General features: G+C 37.9%; 1 protein-coding gene and 2 long non-coding RNA genes across 6 annotated transcripts in view; 2 read left to right on the forward strand and 1 right to left on the reverse strand.

The window, feature by feature from the left end:
* The first annotated feature begins 14 nt into the window (after window positions 1–14).
* LOC109143696 lies at window positions 15–4,673 on the forward strand. Its single transcript, XR_005602056.1, has 3 exons — window positions 15–1,428; window positions 2,732–2,890; window positions 3,812–4,673. It is a non-coding gene; the product is annotated as an uncharacterized LOC109143696 (long non-coding RNA).
* A 140-nt stretch (window positions 4,674–4,813) lies between these two features.
* Window positions 4,814–20,935, forward strand: part of LOC109143693 — a 36,910-nt gene continuing 20,788 nt past the window's right edge. For all 3 annotated transcript variants that reach the window (XR_005602088.1, XR_005602090.1, XR_005602089.1), the window contains exons 1-5: window positions 4,814–9,432; window positions 11,244–11,329; window positions 11,989–12,168; window positions 15,664–15,776; window positions 18,280–18,414. This is a non-coding gene — a long non-coding RNA (uncharacterized LOC109143693). The remainder of the gene's footprint in view (window positions 9,433–11,243; window positions 11,330–11,988; window positions 12,169–15,663; window positions 15,777–18,279; window positions 18,415–20,935) is intronic.
* Window positions 12,545–20,563, reverse strand: GAL (galanin and GMAP prepropeptide). 2 transcript variants are annotated; one of them, XM_019282030.2, is made up of 7 exons: window positions 20,394–20,563; window positions 20,152–20,232; window positions 19,474–19,528; window positions 18,478–18,549; window positions 18,003–18,089; window positions 14,941–15,018; window positions 12,545–12,855 (listed from the first exon to the last, which is right to left on the reverse strand). In XM_019282030.2, the coding sequence occupies exons 2-7, from the start codon at window positions 20,230–20,232 to the stop codon at window positions 12,803–12,805; spliced, it is 426 nt and encodes a 141-aa protein (XP_019137575.1). In that variant the 5' UTR covers window positions 20,394–20,563; the 3' UTR covers window positions 12,545–12,802. The 2 variants fall into 2 exon arrangements, with proteins under 2 accessions (XP_019137575.1, XP_010404076.1); XM_010405774.3 differs by lacking the exon at window positions 18,478–18,549 and having other exon boundaries at window positions 20,394–20,557.

Raw genomic sequence — 20,935 nt, forward strand, 5'->3', positions numbered from 1 at the left:
TCATCCACTAATTCTTTAAACAGCTGGAATTCACTGTTAAGTTCGGGATCCTGACTTTACTGTTTGCCAGGCCTGTGTTCCTCAAGATCACAACTAGAGCCTGCTGACTACAGCCCAAGCTGCCTCCACTGAGCTCATCTCCATTTGTGAGCACCAGGTCGACTTCTCTTCTGGTTGGTTCATCCAATGCCTGGAGCAGGAAATTGTCCATTACATGCTCCAGGAGTCTTGTGGATTGCTTACAGGCAGCTGTACAGCAGAAAGGCATCAGTTAAATCAGCAATGAGCAGGCATTGCACAACTTCTTCTCTGTTGTAGATTGTAGAAAATCTACACCTCCAAAGAGGTGTGTGGACTATCACCTGGCATTCCTTCCTGCCCAGAATGGGATTAAATTTAGCAGGTGGATCTCACCTCTCTGTGCTGACTGTGACCTGCATTCTGGACAAGAACCTAAACACTGGTTGAGGTAGAACACATTTATTCTTTGCACAAGTTTCTGTTGTTTACTGAGGATCAGATTATGCACACTATGTTTAATGTTTTGATCAAATGTTCATTTTTTGTTTGAGGGGATAAATTAAAAGTTCTGGTTTAGGACATAGCTGAAATAACTCTGCAACAGAGGGGTACCCCAGGTAAGCACAGACTACTAAACACTGCACTTGTTATGGAGATCAAAGGGATACATTACCCTAAACTGGGTTCTTCCACCCAGTGTGCAAGAAATCAATCCACACCTGGGGTCGAAGTGTGTGTGATTTATTTACAGCTCTGCACGGAAAGAGGAGTTAGGTGGCAAATCCACAAAGCTACACACGAGGCACACAGAAGCAGGCACCCTTAGGGGTTACAATCTTTTAAGGTACTAGCATATCTCACTTGAGTCACTGTTTGGCTATGTTCCTATTGGCTCATCCTTTCCCTACTTCAGTTTCAAGGCATCAGATCCCAAGAAGTCACGGCATATGTTCAGTCTTTTGACTGAAAAGTCTATGATCTTTTTGTGGTCAGGGGGGTGCCTGAACAAGGAGTGTGGTTTTTTACTATTATAATGAGCAAAAGTTCATTGCTAGGGCAAGTTCTCACCACAGAACCAGTCAAAACTGGAGAGCTGTAACTCATCACAAAGCATCCTGGATAAGAAGGGTATTACCTATTTTTGGTTTCCCCTTTCAAGGGTCTAGGCCATCAGTTTTGTCTCCTACATTCCTGTGGTTTTTGCTTCCATAATTTAATTGCTATGTTCTTTAGCTTCTTTTTGGAAGTTTGCTCCTGTTATTCAGCAGCACCCCTCCCATAAGTGACTACTTTAAGGTATCCCTTTGCTTTATTTACAGACTCCTGTGCTGCACCAATGTGGATCACACTGAGAATGCAGGGGAATTACCTGTTTTCCCATGTGTTTCAAGGATGATGCATGCTGAGGTACAAGGTGACACTGTGCAGTGATAGAACACTTGTAAATAGTGAAAATGGGATCACTTTCTATGTCTTAAGCTCAGCAAGTGAAACTTAGCACAGCTTACATTTTTGTTTCTCTGTTAGCAGGCCTGGCAACAGAGAAAATACCAAAGGTGAGGGAAATACAGGAGTATCTTCCTCCCAAACTTTCCACAAAAGTGTTGTCTAGTGGAAGTTCTGAAAATGAAGAGTAGAACTTTTTTTTCTTTCCTGTCTTTTCTTCAGCAAACTGCAGTGATCTGTAATAGCTTGTCCAAACAAGCTCCCATAGGTCATTTCAGTCACGGCTTTGATAATTTATTAAAAATTTAATCTCATTTAAATCCATCCCACACACTAATGATAACCTAATTATTACATGGAATTGGCAGGACTTTCCTCAGTACCCACTCATAAATTCTTCTTTAGGTTAGTCCTCTTTTGATACTCAATGCTGGATTGAAAGGGGGCTGATTATGTTACTGTGATGAATACAGAGGGAACATCAGATGAGTTATGACAAAGGAAGACACAACTTTTTAAATTGGTTTCTGTGAACTAGCTGTTTCACAGCATCTCTATTGGGATGAGCATTTCAGGACAATAAGAACTCTAATAACATAATGTAGCACAATACCAGTGTATTCACTGCACAGAAGAAAGATGTGGCATTTACTCATACAGAATATGCTTTTATAAGGGAAGAGCCGAGGGCACCCACATCCCCTTTAATGTCTGTCAGAATTGTTGCATCTTGAATGCACTCCACAGAGCTGTTGTTCAATTTAGCCTTTTCCAGGTAGCCTAATTTGAGTATGTATAGACACAGTGAGGAATAACATTTATGTTAAAGGAGAGGCTGCTACCTGAGCAGTTGCACACAGACCACCACAGACTTCACCCGCTGTGACCTGAGTCTCTTTGCAGTGAGAGCTCCATGGGTGTCCCTTTGGACTTGGTCTCACACACCTTCACTCTCAGGTGCCCTTCCTCCTACAGATTTGACCCTGGGTCCCCAGTAGCAGAATCTCAGGCACTGGATTTATAAAACTAAATAATTTAATGGTGTGGTACAGCAGCAGGTCAGCTCCAGTTGGGTGCCTCTGTAGAGGGACCCAGAACAAAGCAGTTATTAAGACAATTATACCCTTCTAACTCATGTTATACCCTTATAATCCACCCCTCATCTGCTCTTCAAGCACTTTGCATGTACATCTTGGTCGAATGGTAATTTTTGGTCTGGGGTCTTTTAATACCTTATTGGATTTTTTTCCCTGTATTCATGCAGGCAGGTTCATACCCTATTCTTGTCGTGTCAAGTTGTAGCTTCTGCTGATGGTTATAGCCTCCTTATCTTCTTGTTTGTGCTTCTGCTGCACCTGGTAGAGCATGGGAAACTAAAAATGCCCTGGACTCAAGATAGACATTACTTAGCAACAGCCAAAATGTAAGTATGTTGCCAATTTCCTTATACTCAAGACAAAACACAGCACTGTACCAGATAGTGGGAAAATTAGTAAGAAGATGAACTCTATTCCAGCTGAAAACATATCTAGATGTGAGCTCACAGCTTGCAGCTTAAGTTTTCAGCAAATCCAACTATTCCTGGTGAGCAGGTAAAGTTAAGCAGAGAACATACTAAATCACGCAGTATTATAAATCTATGTAACTCATTCTACTTAAAACGTACTTATGCTCAACATTTTTTATTTCTCAACATGTAGGCAGCTCTGTCTTATTAACAGGCAAAGGGATCATATAAGCTCACTGTTAATAATAGCAAAGGACTGAACTTGGTGGGCTAAGAAGTTTTTGTATGGTCCCATCCCCGAAAATAAACCCGTGCTGTGCAATTCTGCATGCCCATTGCCCAGTACTAATGTCTGACTCTGCCTTGACCTATCTAAAAGATGCTTATTCTTACTGCAGCTGGCACTCTTGAGGACTAGAGGTCCTTGTTCTGAGAACCAGTCACAGAGTTCAAATTCACGTGCTGGACTACCCCACAGGTAGTCTAGTTTTTCCCTGTTTATGGGCTTGAAGGCCACTGCATGGTTACCTCTTTTACAGGAAGAGGTGTGGTAAACCTTAGAATGGTTAAAACTATGATCTTTAAATGGCTCAATGAAGTCACAAGAGAAAAAAGTTACAAAATTATAATTAAAACTTAAATATATTGTTGAAGAGAAACAGCATATGTGAGATTTTTAAGGAGATGAGGAGAAAAAAGAAAGCCTTGTGACAAAACAGACTAAATGCTGTCCTGTTAAATGCTTAAGTGAGAATCTCTTTGTACCAAGACAACAGAAAATTGCTGTGGGTCAAGGTAGAGTGATTTACTTTTTTTTTCCACTGCTACCTTCTGCAGAGATGACAAGCATAAAAGTCACATCATTACAAAGTCAGTTTCTTCAGACTAAACGAACTCCTTCACGAATGGGCAGTGATTTATGAGTGGAGTCCTTTTGGTGAAGGGTGTGTGAAGAGCATTCGCTAACCATGGATTAGACAGCCAGAAGATAAGTGAACTATTACTCACATGATTCAATGATCTAAATATCACAGGCAATTGATGCAATCATTCTTCTTTATTTGGTCAAGGATAAAAGGCCTGATTCTAATGCTTTTAACCGAGGTAATATCTAGCTGTGGAAATAGTGCCTGGACTTTACGTGGGATGACTTAGAAGTCTGGACTCAGAAGTGATGGTAAAATTTAAATTAATAATTTTCCTTTTCTTCCACACAAAACAGCCTGTGTAAAACACTATGCTGTAAAGCCTGTCATGGCTAGCAGGGTTTAAGTGGAACACAAGAAGAATTACTGATCCATTGTGAAAAATGTGCAATGAATTTTAAATTACATTGCAATAATGTTCTTCAAGTATATCTTAGAGTAAGTAAAACCTTGTAATGAAATTGCTTGCCCACGTAATAATTGCTGAGCTCTATGATTAGAAATTGAAGTGTCACTTTGCATATGCCATAGCCTTTATTCTGCATGAATATAACACACATCCATCATCTGAAATATTTTTTTCCTGCAATTTTAACACCAGTGTGTTCCTCGGAGACCACAGACATATGCTCTGTTTTAGAACAGTGTTCTAAATCAGCAATGTTTCTGTTGATTTATGCGAATGATCAGACAATTGATTTATGCCTGGGACTGATGCACTCCAAGCCCAAGTATCAAAATTTATTACACTCTGAATCAATAGATTTGCCTTACAGAAAATAAATATATATAAATAAATACATATCTCATATATATATATATATATATATGTATATATATATATATATAAATGTGCAAGCCCTGCTCAGCAATAACAAAAACAGCTCTACATTATCAAGCAGAAATCCAAAACACAGCTCCATGATAGCCACTGGGAAGAAAACTAACTCAGCTCAAATCAGAACAGCTATAATCTTACTTATTTCTAATGCAAAACTTGTAAGTGTTTTTTCCCCATTATTTCTCACGAAAACCGTGGCAATTTACCCAGAGAACCAATGCTCGACTCTTGTGGGTTTTATTACCTGCCTTTACTCCAATGGTGCTCCTTATGTTTGTCATGCTACTACAAGAGCATTTTTTAAATCACAGTTTACAGTCAGTGTGTATCACTGAGCCAGGGCATTTCTCTCTTAGCCAGCACACGGTGTTCTGCTAGAAGTTTTCACTTCCTCATTTCCAAAGGCACCACTGTCCTTTGTAATTATCATTCCTAGCGAATCAGACATCTCTACAGAGTTAGACCTGCTCTGCTAAACACGCCCGAGCTCTCCCGTGAAGAGCACTATTACCACCTTGTGGCTATCTAGGCCGCCTATTACACTCAGAACAATAGTGCTTGAGCATATTGCAGCCTTCTAAACTGTCAGCCTTCTCTTCTTTATCTTTGCTTTCACCTGCATGCACAAAAGCTAGAGAACTAAAGCCTTAAGAGCAAACAGCCCTAACATGTGCTACATAATAATTTAAAATCAAAGAAAACAACAACAACAACAACAAAACCAACAAAGAAAGAAAGCACTAAATCTTGATCCTCCAAATATCTGAAACTTTTCCTCTGGAAAGTCTTACCATGTTTTCTCCAAAGTTTACCAAGTTGTGGTTGTTTACCTTTAGGGAAAAAGTCCAAAAGGGTTGTGAAACAGGGCATAGTAACTCTCCTGAAACATACTGGTTTAGTAACAGCAAAGGGAAAAATTATTCAATTTTATAATTTAAAAATTATATAATGTTCATGGTCAATAAAATTAGTGCTTGGTAGAAAAGGCACAACTGAACAGAAAATGAGCCCAGGAATACAGTGTACCTGTCCCCTCTGGTTGTGATTTTGCTGGGAAATGGCACCAGGGAGCTCAGAAGAGAAGTGCCATAATAGCAGGTAATGAAGAAAGATTGTGCGTAGAGGGCTTCCTGGCTCTTGTCAGAACACACATGTATAGTCAGTGTTCATCTTTTTATTCATGCTTTCCTTCTTCTAAACGAAGGCACTTCCTGATGCAAGCCATAGTTTCATCTTTTTATGTGATTTTAGGATTATTGATCCTAACACAAATTGAAAGTTCTGCAAAAATCTTTCCCAGGCTGGATAGAATAAGGGTAAGGTTTTCAGAAGGTGATGCAAGTCCCCAGCACAATTTTCTAGGACAATTTTAAGCATTATTATACCAAAGCCTTATAAAAATTCAGAGGAAATTTAGGTGATGCCTGCATCATCCAGGCTTCTGTCAGCAGTGAGGGCCCCAGGCACGGCCATAGCACATCCACACCTGACTGGCTGTATTGGCCACTTGTGTTGGCCCAGAACCTGCAATTCTGTTGCTGTGGACTTGGCTTGACACCTTCATGGAACAGTTTTCGCCTTGAGATGTTGGTGAGTTCATCCTTATTTGCTGGATAACATCACATTTATGCTGAGAAATAGGTAAACCAATAGTAACTAAGACAAAACTTTGGTAGTGTAAGTTAATAGTGTTCTCCGTGCTTCCACCTATAGAGAGAATTTTGACATCCTGACATTTGTATAAAGCTGGATTTATAAGAGCACATAAGTTCTTGCTTTAATAATGGTTCACATTGCATATAAATAATTAAAATTTCAAATCTTGCTGGTAATTCAATACTTCACTTCCTTGCATGGTCCTATAAATCCAATAAAGGGTGTTTCTGCTTCTCAAAATAGGTTAACACCTCAAAAAAAAAAAAAAAGTCCTCAAATGACTCTTGAAAATAAAGGATTAAAATCCTATATTGCTTTAATTCTTCTGAGGAATATATGTCAAGTCTGTCAACAGATGTGATTCCACTATCAATTCACAAAAAGTAGCATGGTAAAAAATATTAGGGTTTCTTCCCTACGGAAGAAAGCATCCTTTCTGTCTGGCTGAGGTGAAGAATAATGCTTATGCTTAATAACTACTGCAAATGACAGAAGGAAAAAAGTTACATCTTCTTCCCTTTATCCAGTCAACAATATCTGGCTTATCAACTCTGTCACAAATATTAATTATTGGTAATTACTATGTTTTGTGCTAATACCTAGCTAGAATGGGAAGAGGAATATCAAAATAATGATTAACATTTCAAAATTATGTCTAATTAAGCAGATGTCTCAGGACTCTGGTGAACAGTAAAATACTGTCTATAATGTGCTCTGCAAAAGGAATTCAAACAAAAATGGACTAGAAGGCAAAGAAAAATGTAAATATTTGGGGAAAAAAGTGCTATATAGTTTGAACTACATGCAATTAATTAAAATTTCACAGATGTGGGGAGTATAATTTCTTTAATGGGTAGAATCAGTAGATGGTTCTGATGGCACGAAGTGACAGAAGGAATCCATGAATAACATGCTTTGCAGCAGGTAGGAAGGAGGAGTATTGTGGAATTGATGGAATAAGGGTGACTATAGTTTTATTTCTGAAATAATTTTTTACATAAGATCTGAGATTTGTTAAAACTAATTTCTTTTAATAATGTTGCTCCACTGGATAAAGTCAAACCTTAGCTGATATAAATAAATGTACTTTCAAGGTCAACAGTACCACTGCACTTAGTCTCACAGGTCAGGGTTTAGCCTTTATATGTTGTATTTGATGAGCTGTATTTTTAAACAGTGCCTAAGTGGGTAATCAGCAGGAAAGCCAAGCAGGCACAATTTGCAAAACCATGTTTTGCAAAGTCATACAGAAATGTAACGTTGAGCTGTAAAAGCACGGTTATTTTCCCTGTCTGCTTCTACTGGATCTCTAAGCCTTGGGGCCTGGGCTCATTCTACTTGATTTGAAGGAGGCAATCCAAACACCTAATTTAAAACTCAGAGCCAGCACCCACGCTCTGCTAGCAGGCAGCAGATTCAAATCTTCGCTTTGCCCTCTTCAGTTCCAGTGCCCAGAGTGCCCCTGGAGAGTCCTGGAAGCAGTCACTCAATAGAAGTGTCCTCAAACATTGATTGGCAGAAAAGATGCATGAAATTCTTACAGAAATCTCTGGAGAATACTTTTATAGGTTTTTGCTTGCTGCAGGGAACAGTAGGTATGAAAACCATCAGAAAGCTAATGATTCCTAAATCTACTATCTTTTAGATTAGAAGTTGAAGAAGAATCAGATAACCTTATCAAACTGCAAAAAGATCTCAGGGAAGTAGATTGTCTTTCTACAACACTTTTATCTGAATAAATAGTAAGCAAAGAATACTCCTTTTGAAGATATGACATAGGAACTTTTATTGATGTAAATAATTGAAGCATCAGTTTTAAGTTTTGTCAAGAAATGCTACCTTTAATATTGATACATGTAAATAATAGGCATGACATTCATCAATCTGATCAGTTATTTTCCAACAGAATGATTTTTAATGAAATAGAATAATTTCAAGGAAATGCATTGTCTCATGAACATTTTGAAGGGGAAATTATTATGTTCTGAATTAATTATATCTATGTTGGTAAGTGGTAAATAATCAGTATTTCTTTTAGAAACTAAAAAAATCCAACTGAATGGTAACAGGTATTTCAGAATTCCTCCTCAGGTAGACATTCTGTATGAGACTCATGTCTCCCAGCACTCAGAAAGGCTGTATGATTTATAGATACTTAATTAGTAGAAAACCTGTGGAGATAATGAAATTAGAAATGCGTAAGTGGAATCTCAAGGGAATTTGGTAAAGTTTTTGGGAATAAATTTTTGATAAAGTTTTTTTCTCTTTTACAAGCAAGGAGATAAAATAATTCTCATCTTCAATTTAACTCTGGCTTTTAACAGCTCATTTCTAGGAGGTTCTGAGTGTGGCACATGCATTGACAAATGTCCAGTGCTCTGAGGTATTAAAAATCTTAACAAATTGATATTTGTATAGCCAGCTACTGAATCTGAGTAGTAAAGGGACCCATGAGGTGCAGTTTTCTATGGCTGGGTCACGCTCAGTCCTCATGGAATTAAGTATCAGAATTATTATTTGAATTTATTTAAAAACAAGCGATAGAACACAGAATAGTGACAGAAGCACTGCACCGTTAACGTACTCTGTGAATTGGTGAAAAATTGTTCTGCTAATAACACTTGGGTCTAAACTTCCTTTTAACCCTTTTAGCCTTAGAAAGCTCCTGAGGTAATCTTGCATTCTGAACAAACTGCAAAACACTTCTCTAAAAGGCTTCCATTTTGTGTCACATATCCTGAAATAATCTAAAAATACTTTTGTCACTTTTTTGGGGAGTTATTAATGTCAATATCAAGCCCCCTCAAAGATCCTCAGTACTCTGAGTCCTATCTAGTTTTTCTAATGTCCTATGCTAATGTTGCTGTCTGACCTTTACAGGAGTAGACAGGTGGGAAAATACATGTATCCTGTCAGCTCCCTAATGACTTCCTAACCAGAACAGACCCTTCTGTGCCAGCTGTGCCACCCAAAATTCCCCCTTTTACACTGAACTGATTTGCATTTAAAGAAGTTTTAGTGAGACTACCTGACAGGTAGGTGAAACACTGTATAAAATTATAGGGGTTTTTTTGTTACAGGTAGTGTTCAGAATTCAGTATTTCTCCAGAATTTTTAGCCAAATACATGTGATTTCCAAGTTTCTTTTGTAAACTGTCATCAAATGCTGTGCAGCTGAAGGAGTCCTGTTTAATTAATCCCTGGATCAGGTTCTAAGGTTTCTTTATAGCTCTGTGCTCTCACGTCCCTAATTCAGTCTAAAAAAATTTAATTAAACATTTGAGCCTTGAAGGACTTTTCTTCCATGAATATAAATGCTTCAGAACCTATGGCCTCCACAGAGTCCTGTGCCACAATTTCATCATGAGATGTATGGAAAAGGCCTTCTGTTTCTTTCAGGGTGTGGAGTTTAAAAGTGTTACTTGATAATTTTATCATCATTTAGCGTTTAATCATTAAATCTTGGGTGACAAGAAAAAGTGAATTTGCTAAGCACTTTTAGCACAACATTTAAGATTCTCATCTCCCACCTATTTAGTTTCTCTGTGTATAAAAATCATTGTAAAAATATTTGTCACCTTCCCCTATGGCTTTTCTGGCCCAATAGTGCTTTTTTCTTTGCAGTGAACTGCCCAGAACTGCTGTTGGTATCAAAATTGGGAACGGTACATTTTCGTTGTAATTCCTGATGTTCCCTTTGGCTTTCTATCCACTGTTGAAGTTTAAAAAAGCATTTTTAGAGGACTGTGTACAATGAGTCTGAGTTATGTTTCCAGACATAATTTGGAGCACCAGTATGCGTATGTAAAATTAGAGTTGTTTTTCTCTGCGTACATAATTTGCTTGCATCAGCATTTAATCTCATCTTCCATTTTATTGTCCAGTCATTCAGCATCATGCAAGCCTTCTGCTCATTGTCAGAGTTCAATTTGCATGAAGGGTAATTTCATATCACTGGCAAACATCACAAGAAAGTTTTAATCTTTTTTTTAAATTTGACTTCTGTCTGTTGTGTAAATATAAATTTGAGCTAATCCTACACAACAGTGGAATGTAATGTATACAAATAAGCAAGTAAATGATATAATGAGATGGCAAAAGTGGGATTTTTTATTACTATTTTCTACTGAAACTTATCACATCCTTTTATTGTCCATTTGCCCTGTTGAAACTTTCTGTTTTCAAATTGTGGTTTGAAGGACATTTTTATCAGGTGTTTTTCCAAGAGGTCGATTACGGAGATGTTATTCCAAATATTTGCAGAATTTATGTTTGAGATGAAGTGCTTTAAGACATACTTTAAATAAAATGAGTGTTAATAAAATAATAATGTTACTGAAAAAGTGAAATTGATCCAGAAGAATGGCCCTTTATTGTCATTTTCCCCCTTCATATTTGCAAAGGTAAGAAGTGTTACAGGGTAAAGAAACAAGCTGAAAATTTTACCTGTCTCTATTTCAGAATATTATCAATACATGTTTGAATGCAGAAATTATTAATGAAAGTATATGGACTGCTTTTGGTAATTAATTTATAATAATCTGATTTCTATAATACTTACGTATAACAGTGCAGCACAATATCAAACCTTGTGAGCCTCCCTGCTTAGACAGTGCTGTAAATCTTCCTGATCCTGTGAGTTTTCCATTATTTCAAATAATCTCAAATTTCAGAATTTCGAATAAATATTCTAACAGGATGAGTCCAACTCTAAGGAGCTCGGGGTATGCTAATTTGTTTAAAGTAATAACTGTTTACTAATTCTATCCTATTATTTCTAATTTTTTACCCTATTTCAAAAAGAAAGAAATTCAGTGCTAAGTTGAAATTCCTTTTATTCGATCAGAGATTCAGCTGCTTTGCCAGAGATGGTTTGCTACTGAGTTCTTCAAATGGATCCTGGGTTTTAGCAGTCCATGAACCAAGGTCCATGTAAGTCAGTGAAAAGAAAACCTCTTGACTTTAGTGAGCTCTACTTCAGGGTTGTGTGAGAAGTGTGGATATTACTAGTGGGAATGAGAGTTTGGACTTACTGAACTATACTAATGTACAGAGGTTAAATTTCACTCTATTCTTTCTTCACATTTTGGGAAGCCCATAAATTTACCAAAAAATGTTGAACTAGCAGCATGTATATTAGCAGTGTATATTTTTTTCATTACTCTTAAAATAAGGAATCCAATAAAACATAGTGTGGAGGGCTTGCTCAGAAGCTCACTGGATCTGATGAAAAGTGTACTTTTCACACTTTGGAAAGGAAAACACCAGACATGAGATCAGAGGCTTAGTGATTATCAAAGGAAGAGCACAGCCTGAATGACAAGGTGGAATAGCTGTGTCAGTACAAAGTAGACACTAGTGGCTTGGCTTTTAGAATTCTGCTATGCTAGAAGTGAAAAACAGATTAGATAACAAAGGTCTGCAAAATTTCTGTCAGTCTGTGCACTCCAGTGCACGTCAGCATTTTGAAAGGATGATATTTCATTGCACTGTGCAGAGGCTGAAAGTCATCTGAATATGAAAAACGTCTCTAAGGTTCTGTATCATCTCAAACCTTTCCTCAGTCTTGACATGACATTTATTGTGTGCAGGCCTAGCATCCTGGTCCAGTATCAAAGCTATTTTGCATGGATTAAACATGGATCCAAGTGCTTTGCTAGACTCAGAATAAAGCATCTCATAAAGTGTATTTTTAACCTTGGAGCAGCCAGGAGCTTTTCTTCATGAAGGAGCACAGCCCCAGTGTTCTTTCTGACATGGGAATCCTACAGGTAAGATTTGTGTAACCCTGCACAGAACAGTTAAATTGGCACTGCATCAAGATATGCCCCAGCCAATGGGCTGGTATAGTACAGGTGAATAATATGAAATTTATTATGAACATGAGTTTGTTTCATGTCTATGAAAACAGTGTTTCCTTGAAGCACAGAAGTACAGACAGATCTGTGACCTAAAATGATTCTGCATGGCAGCACTTTGAAGTCACTGTTATTTTTCTGTTACCTTAAGCAGACAACATATAGTATTTATGTTTTATTTTGCTCTAACATTGCAGAGTATAGATGCAGTGTAATCTTCCAATTAACCCCAGGCTTTGTATATGATGCACTGTGTGCTGATACGTATGCAATTTTAAAATGAAACAACTTAGTTGCTCTTTATTTTTATTTTATCATTTACCTACAGAAAAATTTTACCAAAGCAAAATTATACACTGTAACATTGCAGGAGAGGGAGGGAAGGGAATAAAAAAGCAAAAATAACCCAACAAACCAACCAAAGGGCAGAATGCTGTTTACCATTTAGCAGATAAATGCAAACAATTCTTCTTAACTTCAGGTCATTCGGGTCTTTTGTTTAGAATTCAGTCTAAATCTACACTGCAACAAAATAAAAATGCATTCTTCAAGACTGGTTCATTTCCTCTGGTGTAGGTAGCTTGTCCAGTGCTCCCATCTCTGCAAAATAGGGGGAAAAAAAGTAATTAACACATGTGTAAGTATGCATATTTATCTTACCAATTGAGTAATGAAATCCAGTTTCAGTAATAAAAATTATTTTAATACTTTTCTCAACTATAAGAGGCAAATCTTTGAACTTTTCATATTTTAATTTATAAAATACTGGGTTTTTTTCTTTTGAATGTCAAAAATATCTTCCTGATATAATTTCAACATTTTAGAAACAGCAGTGACAGAACAATTAAATTATATTAATTTTATTATGTCAATTGATATTGCTGGATCCCAGCATCTCAAAAGACTTAATATTATCTAATTACAGCTGCCATCCTGCATGTTGCTCTTTATGAGAAGCACTTAAAGTTGGAGGGAATAATTTCCAAAAGAAAGAGCTGAAGGCCACTTTTAGTTATCACCAAGGTACTTTTTAGCAGTAAAAAGACTGCCTTTTTCTTGCAGATTAGTATGTGTGTCTAATCTGAATAACTATTCTCTGAATCTGAACCCCATGAGTGGGATTTTTCCGCCTTCCCCAGCAAGGAACATACCTAAACCAATGAATTCAATGTAGTAAGGTTTCATTTATGTAAAAGTATTAAAGGATTTCTATCATGGAAAAAATACGGTTTTCACCTGCTAGATCTACAGTTCTGGTTTGTGTAAGAGTTTGTACTAAGCCTTTCCAATAACTATTGTTAAGAGATAACATGTGATAACATTCTGTGTCTGTTGCAACCTGAGAATACAAGAACTATGTCTGTGTAAAGCCAGACCTGGAGATCCATTCTTTTGTTTTTCACAAGAACATGGTAATTACACCACCTTTTCTGGACAAAAACAACTGTTTGTCATCACAGCCCTAAGAAGGGAGCCTTTTTTGCTCCTTTGTTCCAGGGAAGAAGTAATCTGTAGTTCTGTGAGATGCATTTTGTTTTCTTGTCTGATTTGGCAGCTTTTAGCCTACTCAGAGAGTGTGTGCTTGAGCTTAACTTCACACCCTTTTTGTTGTGTCCAAATATTGATTTTGCCTCCTAGGCTCACACAGCAGAGTAAAGGAGTGTTTTGGGCTCTTTCTTCACAGTGGCACAACAAACAAACTACACTTTGTCCACAGTAAATATACATGCTAATAATCTACTTTAAGTATATATTTGAATTATTTCACGCCCTTAAGACTAGCTATAAAGAGGTTTTGTTTTCAAATGCAAATTCAATTCAATAAACATTGAATTATTTTCCTTGGATGGATACAAATAATTCAGAAAACAATGAGTAAAAAGCATCCCAGGTATGCAGAAAATGAACAGATCTGTTGAAAGTCTCTTTTAATAACAAAGTTAAAACACAAATGAACACACAGTTCTACAGCATACACTTACTACAAAATTGCTCACAATTTGTTGTATACAAATGCAAGAATATAGAAGTTACTAATTTATTGAGTTGTCTACTTTCTGAGACAGAAAAATCCTCAAACATTTGCAGTACAACAACAACTTCCTACCTGTTGTTTTCTTTGCAGCTATACATTATGGTTTTATACATTTTGTAGACAATTTTAGAAGAGCTGAAGAGGTTTTTAAAAGCTAAAAACCATGTTTGTTTGTGGTTTTTTAAAGCAAAACTAGTGAAAACTCAGAAGCAGACAAATTTCTTCTTCACTGAATTCCATAGTGAAGTTACCATTCTTAGAGAACCAGCTGTAAGCTCAGTATTACAACTCCTGTCACAACTGTGAGGCTGTACAGGGTTTTTACTTAAGAGCATTCTGAGCTGTTTGCCAACATTCAGCTAAGTGTTGTTGCAATTTTATCATGCAACTTTATTGTAGAATACATGCAAAAAGGGAGATGTACTTCTTTTGTCAGTAACAAGTGATGGAATGGGATCAGAACTCTGCTACATCAGATCTCCACTGAGGTGCAATTTTGCAGGATCCACCTGCACTCTGTGTGTGTGATCCCAAAGGTGCTGTTCAAAGTCTTGCACACTCAAATCTGCAGCAGATGTGTACATTAAGGGATAGTCTTGTCTCCTCAGTAAATTTCATACCCTGTGAAATATTAGAAGGTATTCACTAACCTTTAAGATGCAAGTAAGTCAAAAATTCAATTACTGTGCGCACAATGTTTTCATCAGCCACGGGTCTTCCAAGATTCCCTGTAAAACAAGCTGGGTGTTACTGAGAGTTAACATGGCTCAAAGATACATCATGTGAGATATTGTGGCTAAGTTTATGAGTACTCTGGGGAGGGAAAAAATCCCCCAAACTATCTGAAATTCCTTTTTCCTTAAAATCCTTGATGAAAAACCTCATTTCATGGAAGAGTGAAGCCCGTATAAGGTAGGTAACTGCAATTCTCAGAATCAAAATCACCCAGCTTTGTATGCCATTGATGCATAGCAGCTGCTATGGTAATGGTATTGTGGTCTTTGGGTATTATATTAAGGAAATGGTTGTGGTCTTTGGGCCTTATGAGATCTGTTGCAGAAGAGAGTTACCCTCTGTTCCCAACTCTCTCCCTTGTGTCCACCTGAGCCTGCAGGGATAGGCTAAATTTTAAATTTAGCCAACAAAATCATCAACTTTACAGAACAGTTAAAAGCTCTTCATATAGTTTTTCAAATGATATAGAAGTGATTTGTAACCCAAAAGCTAGGCCTGCGTGTTTTTCTAAAAGTCCAGAAAGATTATGTTTTTACATAGGAATCTAATCCAATATACTTGTCTTTGATCTTGTGAAAATAGCTTTTTGATGCTATTTTAATGGCCTAATGGGTGCTTGTTATTGTACTTTTGAGAAGGATGTTTTCTGCATCTGTTAATGGGACGAAAAAAAGGAATTAGCAGGAGGTTGGAGGAAGACACCTTGATGTTTTTAGGAGGATGGAGAACTGCTCTCTATTAAGAACAAATGGTAAGTAATTTCCCCAAGATTTTTAGTTCTCTGCACACAGACATGGGTACCAGAAGGAACAGTCCATTATTACATCACTGAAAACATTATCAGATGGGTCAGAAGGCAGACTGAGCTCTGTAGCACAAATTAAAAACATTGATGAGGGTTGTAAGGGACACAAAGGTTTCTGGTACATGGAGAATAAGCATTTAAGAATGCATTTAATATACCTGCACCTAAAAATCTTGTCTTCCAGTCTTTGAGCTGACACAAAGATGTTACTATTATTTGCATTAGTAATACTCTTTTATTTGAATTTTTCCTTAACTTTTATTCCCACCTAACCTGTTATGGATTTTTGTTAGCATTGTGTTAGTCACTTTCCTACCCAGATTTTATTATCTATGTGATATTTATTGGATAAATAATTTTCCTCAGTGACTTGGGAATATTGTACTCTGCTATTGACCGTAATTCTGCACATTCAATAACTTGCAGATTTCAGTAAAGAAATCCTTATGATCTTGTGATTTGAATATTTGACTAATTATTTTCATAGATGGTTGTAGTTGTGGTTTGGTTTTTTTTTTTTTTTCCTGGCCCTAGTGTTCAGTCCCTAATCAGCTTACAAATTTTTCTAGGTTATCTGGAGAGCTTATGAATTTTGCAACATTCCTTCAAGGAGAGCACAGTCCTTTGCATGAACTCTTATATTAATAAAATAATATGTGCGTATATTGCCATTTTAAGGTGGTTTTGCAAATAATCAGGAAAATCCTTAATTTTCAATTAAAATAAGATTCTGATTAACTTATGCATTTTATATATATATGTATTTAAATCTCCTTTGGGTAGGAACTCTGTAATAAACTTCAGCTTCAAAGAAACTTTTGGTAAGGGAAGAGAATGAAGTTCATAGCAGAGGCAGCTGTATAATTTTGAAGTCTCATCCTGACAAGTTTGGTTGGGTTTGCCTGCAATTGTAAAGGCACAACAGTACCCAGCAAGAGAGTTCCATAAATCTGTAAGTTCATATTCCTGTGACAGACCTGGTACATGCACAAATGGCAACGTTGCAATGTGCTCTCTACTGCTGGATTACAAATCCCTTACTTTCACATTGTCTCTGAATGGCCAAATATTGTTTTTACATCGGTATTTGAGAAAGCAGGGTTGGGGTTTTTTTCCTTAGAAACCAACAAACAAAACCAAAGCAGAGCACCAAAAAAATACCACACACAAAACCCCACTGTATAACTGTGTACCAGACCTGAACTGACAGTCCTTCAGAGAGTGTCACCAACTAGGAAAGGTATTCATGTTTCTCTTCTCTTTACAAAGCACGTACGTATGAGATTGTAATTAAGCACATTTCCTTTATTTATGAACTCATTTAGTGTTAACTGCATTTGTGCTGTTCTGGTTGTATTTAAAATAGGCTCCAAAACCTTTGTTTTGCCCCCATTAGTGCAGTGGTCACTTTTATCAGCCTAAGGATGAGATTCATCCCAGCTCACTTTAGATGTCTGCAGCAGGTTTAGTTTCATCCTCAGGAGATAAAATGGGTTTTTCTCGAAATTTCTGCATTTTATCCTGAAATAGGTGTTCAAGATAAAGCCTAAAAATTGTCAGCTTCTTTTCATAAAGGGAATCTAGACATATGTTTTAGAGGCCCAGCTTTGGATGACAAATCCAGAACAAGGCTGGTCCCTTTTCATTGCCACTTATTAAATTCTGACGGATGCAACATCAAAACAGGTTGACTTCAGTTGTGACCAGGTTTTCAATCTTTTAATGAAGATAATCCACCTTGCTTAATCATAGGAAATACTGAGACTTTGTATTTTCTATAGCCTTCATTAGTGAAAGATGCCTATATGCACCCTCTTTTTTGCCAAAAAACAATTAACTCTGGAGTGGCTGGAGTGACATTTGAAACACTTATTTGCACATATGAAAAGAGAAAAAAATCAAAGTTTTTTCAAAGCAATATGATCTATTCCACATTTAAAGAAACAAAATTATGATACATTTTCCTAAGCACTTAGATGTTGTAATCTGTGACCATACAAAGATCACACCATATGGCCAAATGTCTTTTTTTTTTTCATTTCATATGTTTATTAGGATTTCTGCTGAAATGCAGAAATAGTTTTGTATCCAGGTAATCAGTTAATTCAATAGTAATTAAATTACTAAACATATAAAATAAATCAAAAAGGCTGGTTTTCAGATTTTCATTACCTGCTTTAATATCCTCATCAGGTGGTATTTCACGTTTACCAGTGAAACCATGCTTGTCATTAAAAGATCTGTGGTTATCTACTGCATCTGATAAATAAATTAAAAATCAGAGGAGTTAATTGACTTAGCAACAACCTTTCCTTGCTTTTCATGGATTTCAACGAAAAGATCATGATGGCCAGTTTTGATGTACAAAATTACAAGGAAGAAGTTAACGTGTCATTAAATACAGTAACCTTTCTTCTAAATTTGTGCTTATGATTTGTCTCAATTACAGACCCAGTCCTGTGCTACAAACTTGCTGAAGCTATTACTGGATTTAGAAGTTGTAAAGAAAAACTGTGTGTATCTGCATGTACACTGGGAAGCTGTTCTTACTACTCTTTCCTCTGTCTTTAAGAGAATGCTGCTGGTGAGTTTGCTTAAAAGAAAACTGCGGATCATTTACGTGAATAACCTTCAGAAACTATCTTACATGCCCCTGGTGCCTCTTCTCTCCCCCTTGCAATGGGCATTTCCTTTATCAGTAAAAGCTGATCAATACGACCTGCAACAAAGGATGATTCCTATTATCCAGTCTTAGATATAAGATACAAGTCTTTGACAAGCAAATTTCCCTACTGTACTTTTCCCAATTTTCTTAGATCTGCTTTGGGCAAATATACTTCCAGACATTTACAGAACCAGTTAATACATTTAAGATGCATTAAACTTCTTTTCTTTTTTTTTAAGTATCCTTACTGCTAGCTAAAAGAATGAAAAGTGTCAAGAGTAAGCATCTGTAGTATTTGTCTGTGTGTTACTGAGACTGAAAATATAGAAACTTTGGTAATGAATGTTACCACATTCATGAGAATTAATAGTAAAAAGAAAAATATTTGAAACAGCTTAGTACTGCATTACTTTTCTTACAACCTGCATTTGTTATCTCCACTGTAAGCCAGTGCTCCTGTATTTTGAACACCTTATATATTTATTTTTCACATAGTGATCTATCAACAGTCTTGAGTTTGCAAGTTACTGTTTTATTTTGCTTCAATTAAAAAGAATGTAGTATAATAAAGTCAAGTAGTGAAATATTTTGTAAAAAGATCTAAAGGTGAAATCTGAAATACATGGAGAAGTGCCAAATGCCACATTTTGTCATTCTGCCCTTGACATCTAAGATGCTCTAAGATTTTTTAAAACTTCTGGTGGTGACGTATTTGTCGTATGACAATTACAGTTCAGAAGCACAAAATGTGAGCAGATGAGTTTGTGGACATAAGGCCTCCCATAACACTTCTTTAGAAAAGAACAGCTGTTGTCTAAGATAACTCAGTTCTATGATAGCCATGTAACAAACATCTAAACAAGTGTTTTCCCAAATGAATTTCTTCAGTCTTGCAGGTTTAGACAAAATTGCTATACTCAGAGAAAATAACACAGTTTCTGCATTTTGAAGTAATGAAAAAAAAAGTGCCTCACTTACGTGGCCCAAGGAGGTAACCAGCACTATTCAAAGTCCAACCCCTTTTGTCTTTTGCCTTAAAGAAAAAAAAAATGCAAGTATGTTATTGCACAACCTACACTCAAAAGGACATTCTCTTAGCAGAGTCTTCTGAAGGCTCAAAATCCAGAAAAAAATATTTTAAAAATAAAGCAAATCATACTGAAGCAAATAATCATGGTGAGCTCTCACCCTCTCCCTAAATCTATAGTGCTGCTATTGACATCCCTGCGATTTGAAGGTTTCACACCACGTAAGTGATCACTGCACATCACACTTGGGAGGCAGAAATTTCAACTTTATACTTAGTTTATATTACCACCTGATAGCCACCTTAACAAACAACAGTGCTTCTTTTTATTGCTTGGATTTACCTGACAGCTTCTTCATAAAAGAGGTCCATATGTACATCATCTTTCTGAGAGAGGTGGGACACCCATTCAACTTTGGTCTATCAACTAGACATTCTTAGTCATAGTATTTGCTATAAGGGATTTTAGTATTTAAAATCTCCAAATTCTTAGCTGGGAAAAAAAGAGCAAACTGTTTATAGCCCGAAATGGTTTTGAGTGCCGCACCCTTTGCAATCCCTATACCTCAGAGCAGTGTGGATCCCCGGGAGGTTCCCAGTTCCTTGCCAGCTGAGACACAGATACTTACTGAGAAAACCAGCCCGAGTGTTTCCGAGAGGGTGGCACAAAGGATTAAAGACAGAAACAGGAAAGTGGTGCACCTCTGCATCTGGAAAGAAACCGCAACGGGGTAAATGCTTTGCGTGGCCCGGGGCACGGGCGGCTGGGTGGGCAGTGGGGGCGAACCTACTCCCCAGGGCGGCTGCCAGGGCTCGGCTGCCAGGGCTCGGCTGCCCCATTCCCGCTGGGAGCAGGGCCGGGAGGGGGTACCTTGAGCTGGGGCGGTCAGTCCCTCGCAGTGCTCCCGTGGCGTGGCGGGGGCCGGTCCGGGCTGGTCCCACGGCGAGCTCTCACTGCATGGCCGCGGCCGCGCCGCGCTCCCGCCGCGCTTTATGGGCAGCGGAGCGGCCGTGCCGCCGGAGCCGAGAGCCGCCCACCGCCTCCCCCCTCCCCCGGGCCATTTCCCCTCGCCACCCGCCGCTTTAGGAAGGGCAGAAATTACGGCAATCCAATTAGAGGCACTTGGAAGCACGACGCAGGGAGCCCGGAGCTGCAGCGCGGGCGATTAGCCCTGCCCTGCCCTGTGCCCCTGCCTCCGCCCGCCCGCGGGATCGCGGCACAAGGGGGACGGGGCTGCGGAAAGGGAATACACGCACTTTTCCCAGACTCCGGTACGGCAGCAGCGCTAAACACACGTGTCTGCGTGTGCTGCTGGCGGACAAGAGGCACGGCGTTTGGGGACAGCGGGGACTTCACACAGCTCCGCTGTGCTTGCGAGCCCGGCAGCGCCCTGCGGTTCCCTCGCGGCCCCT

The sequence above is a fragment of the Corvus cornix genome, chromosome 5, assembly GCF_000738735.6.
Source record: "Corvus cornix cornix isolate S_Up_H32 chromosome 5, ASM73873v5, whole genome shotgun sequence".
NCBI classification, from domain to species: domain Eukaryota; kingdom Metazoa; phylum Chordata; class Aves; order Passeriformes; family Corvidae; genus Corvus; species Corvus cornix.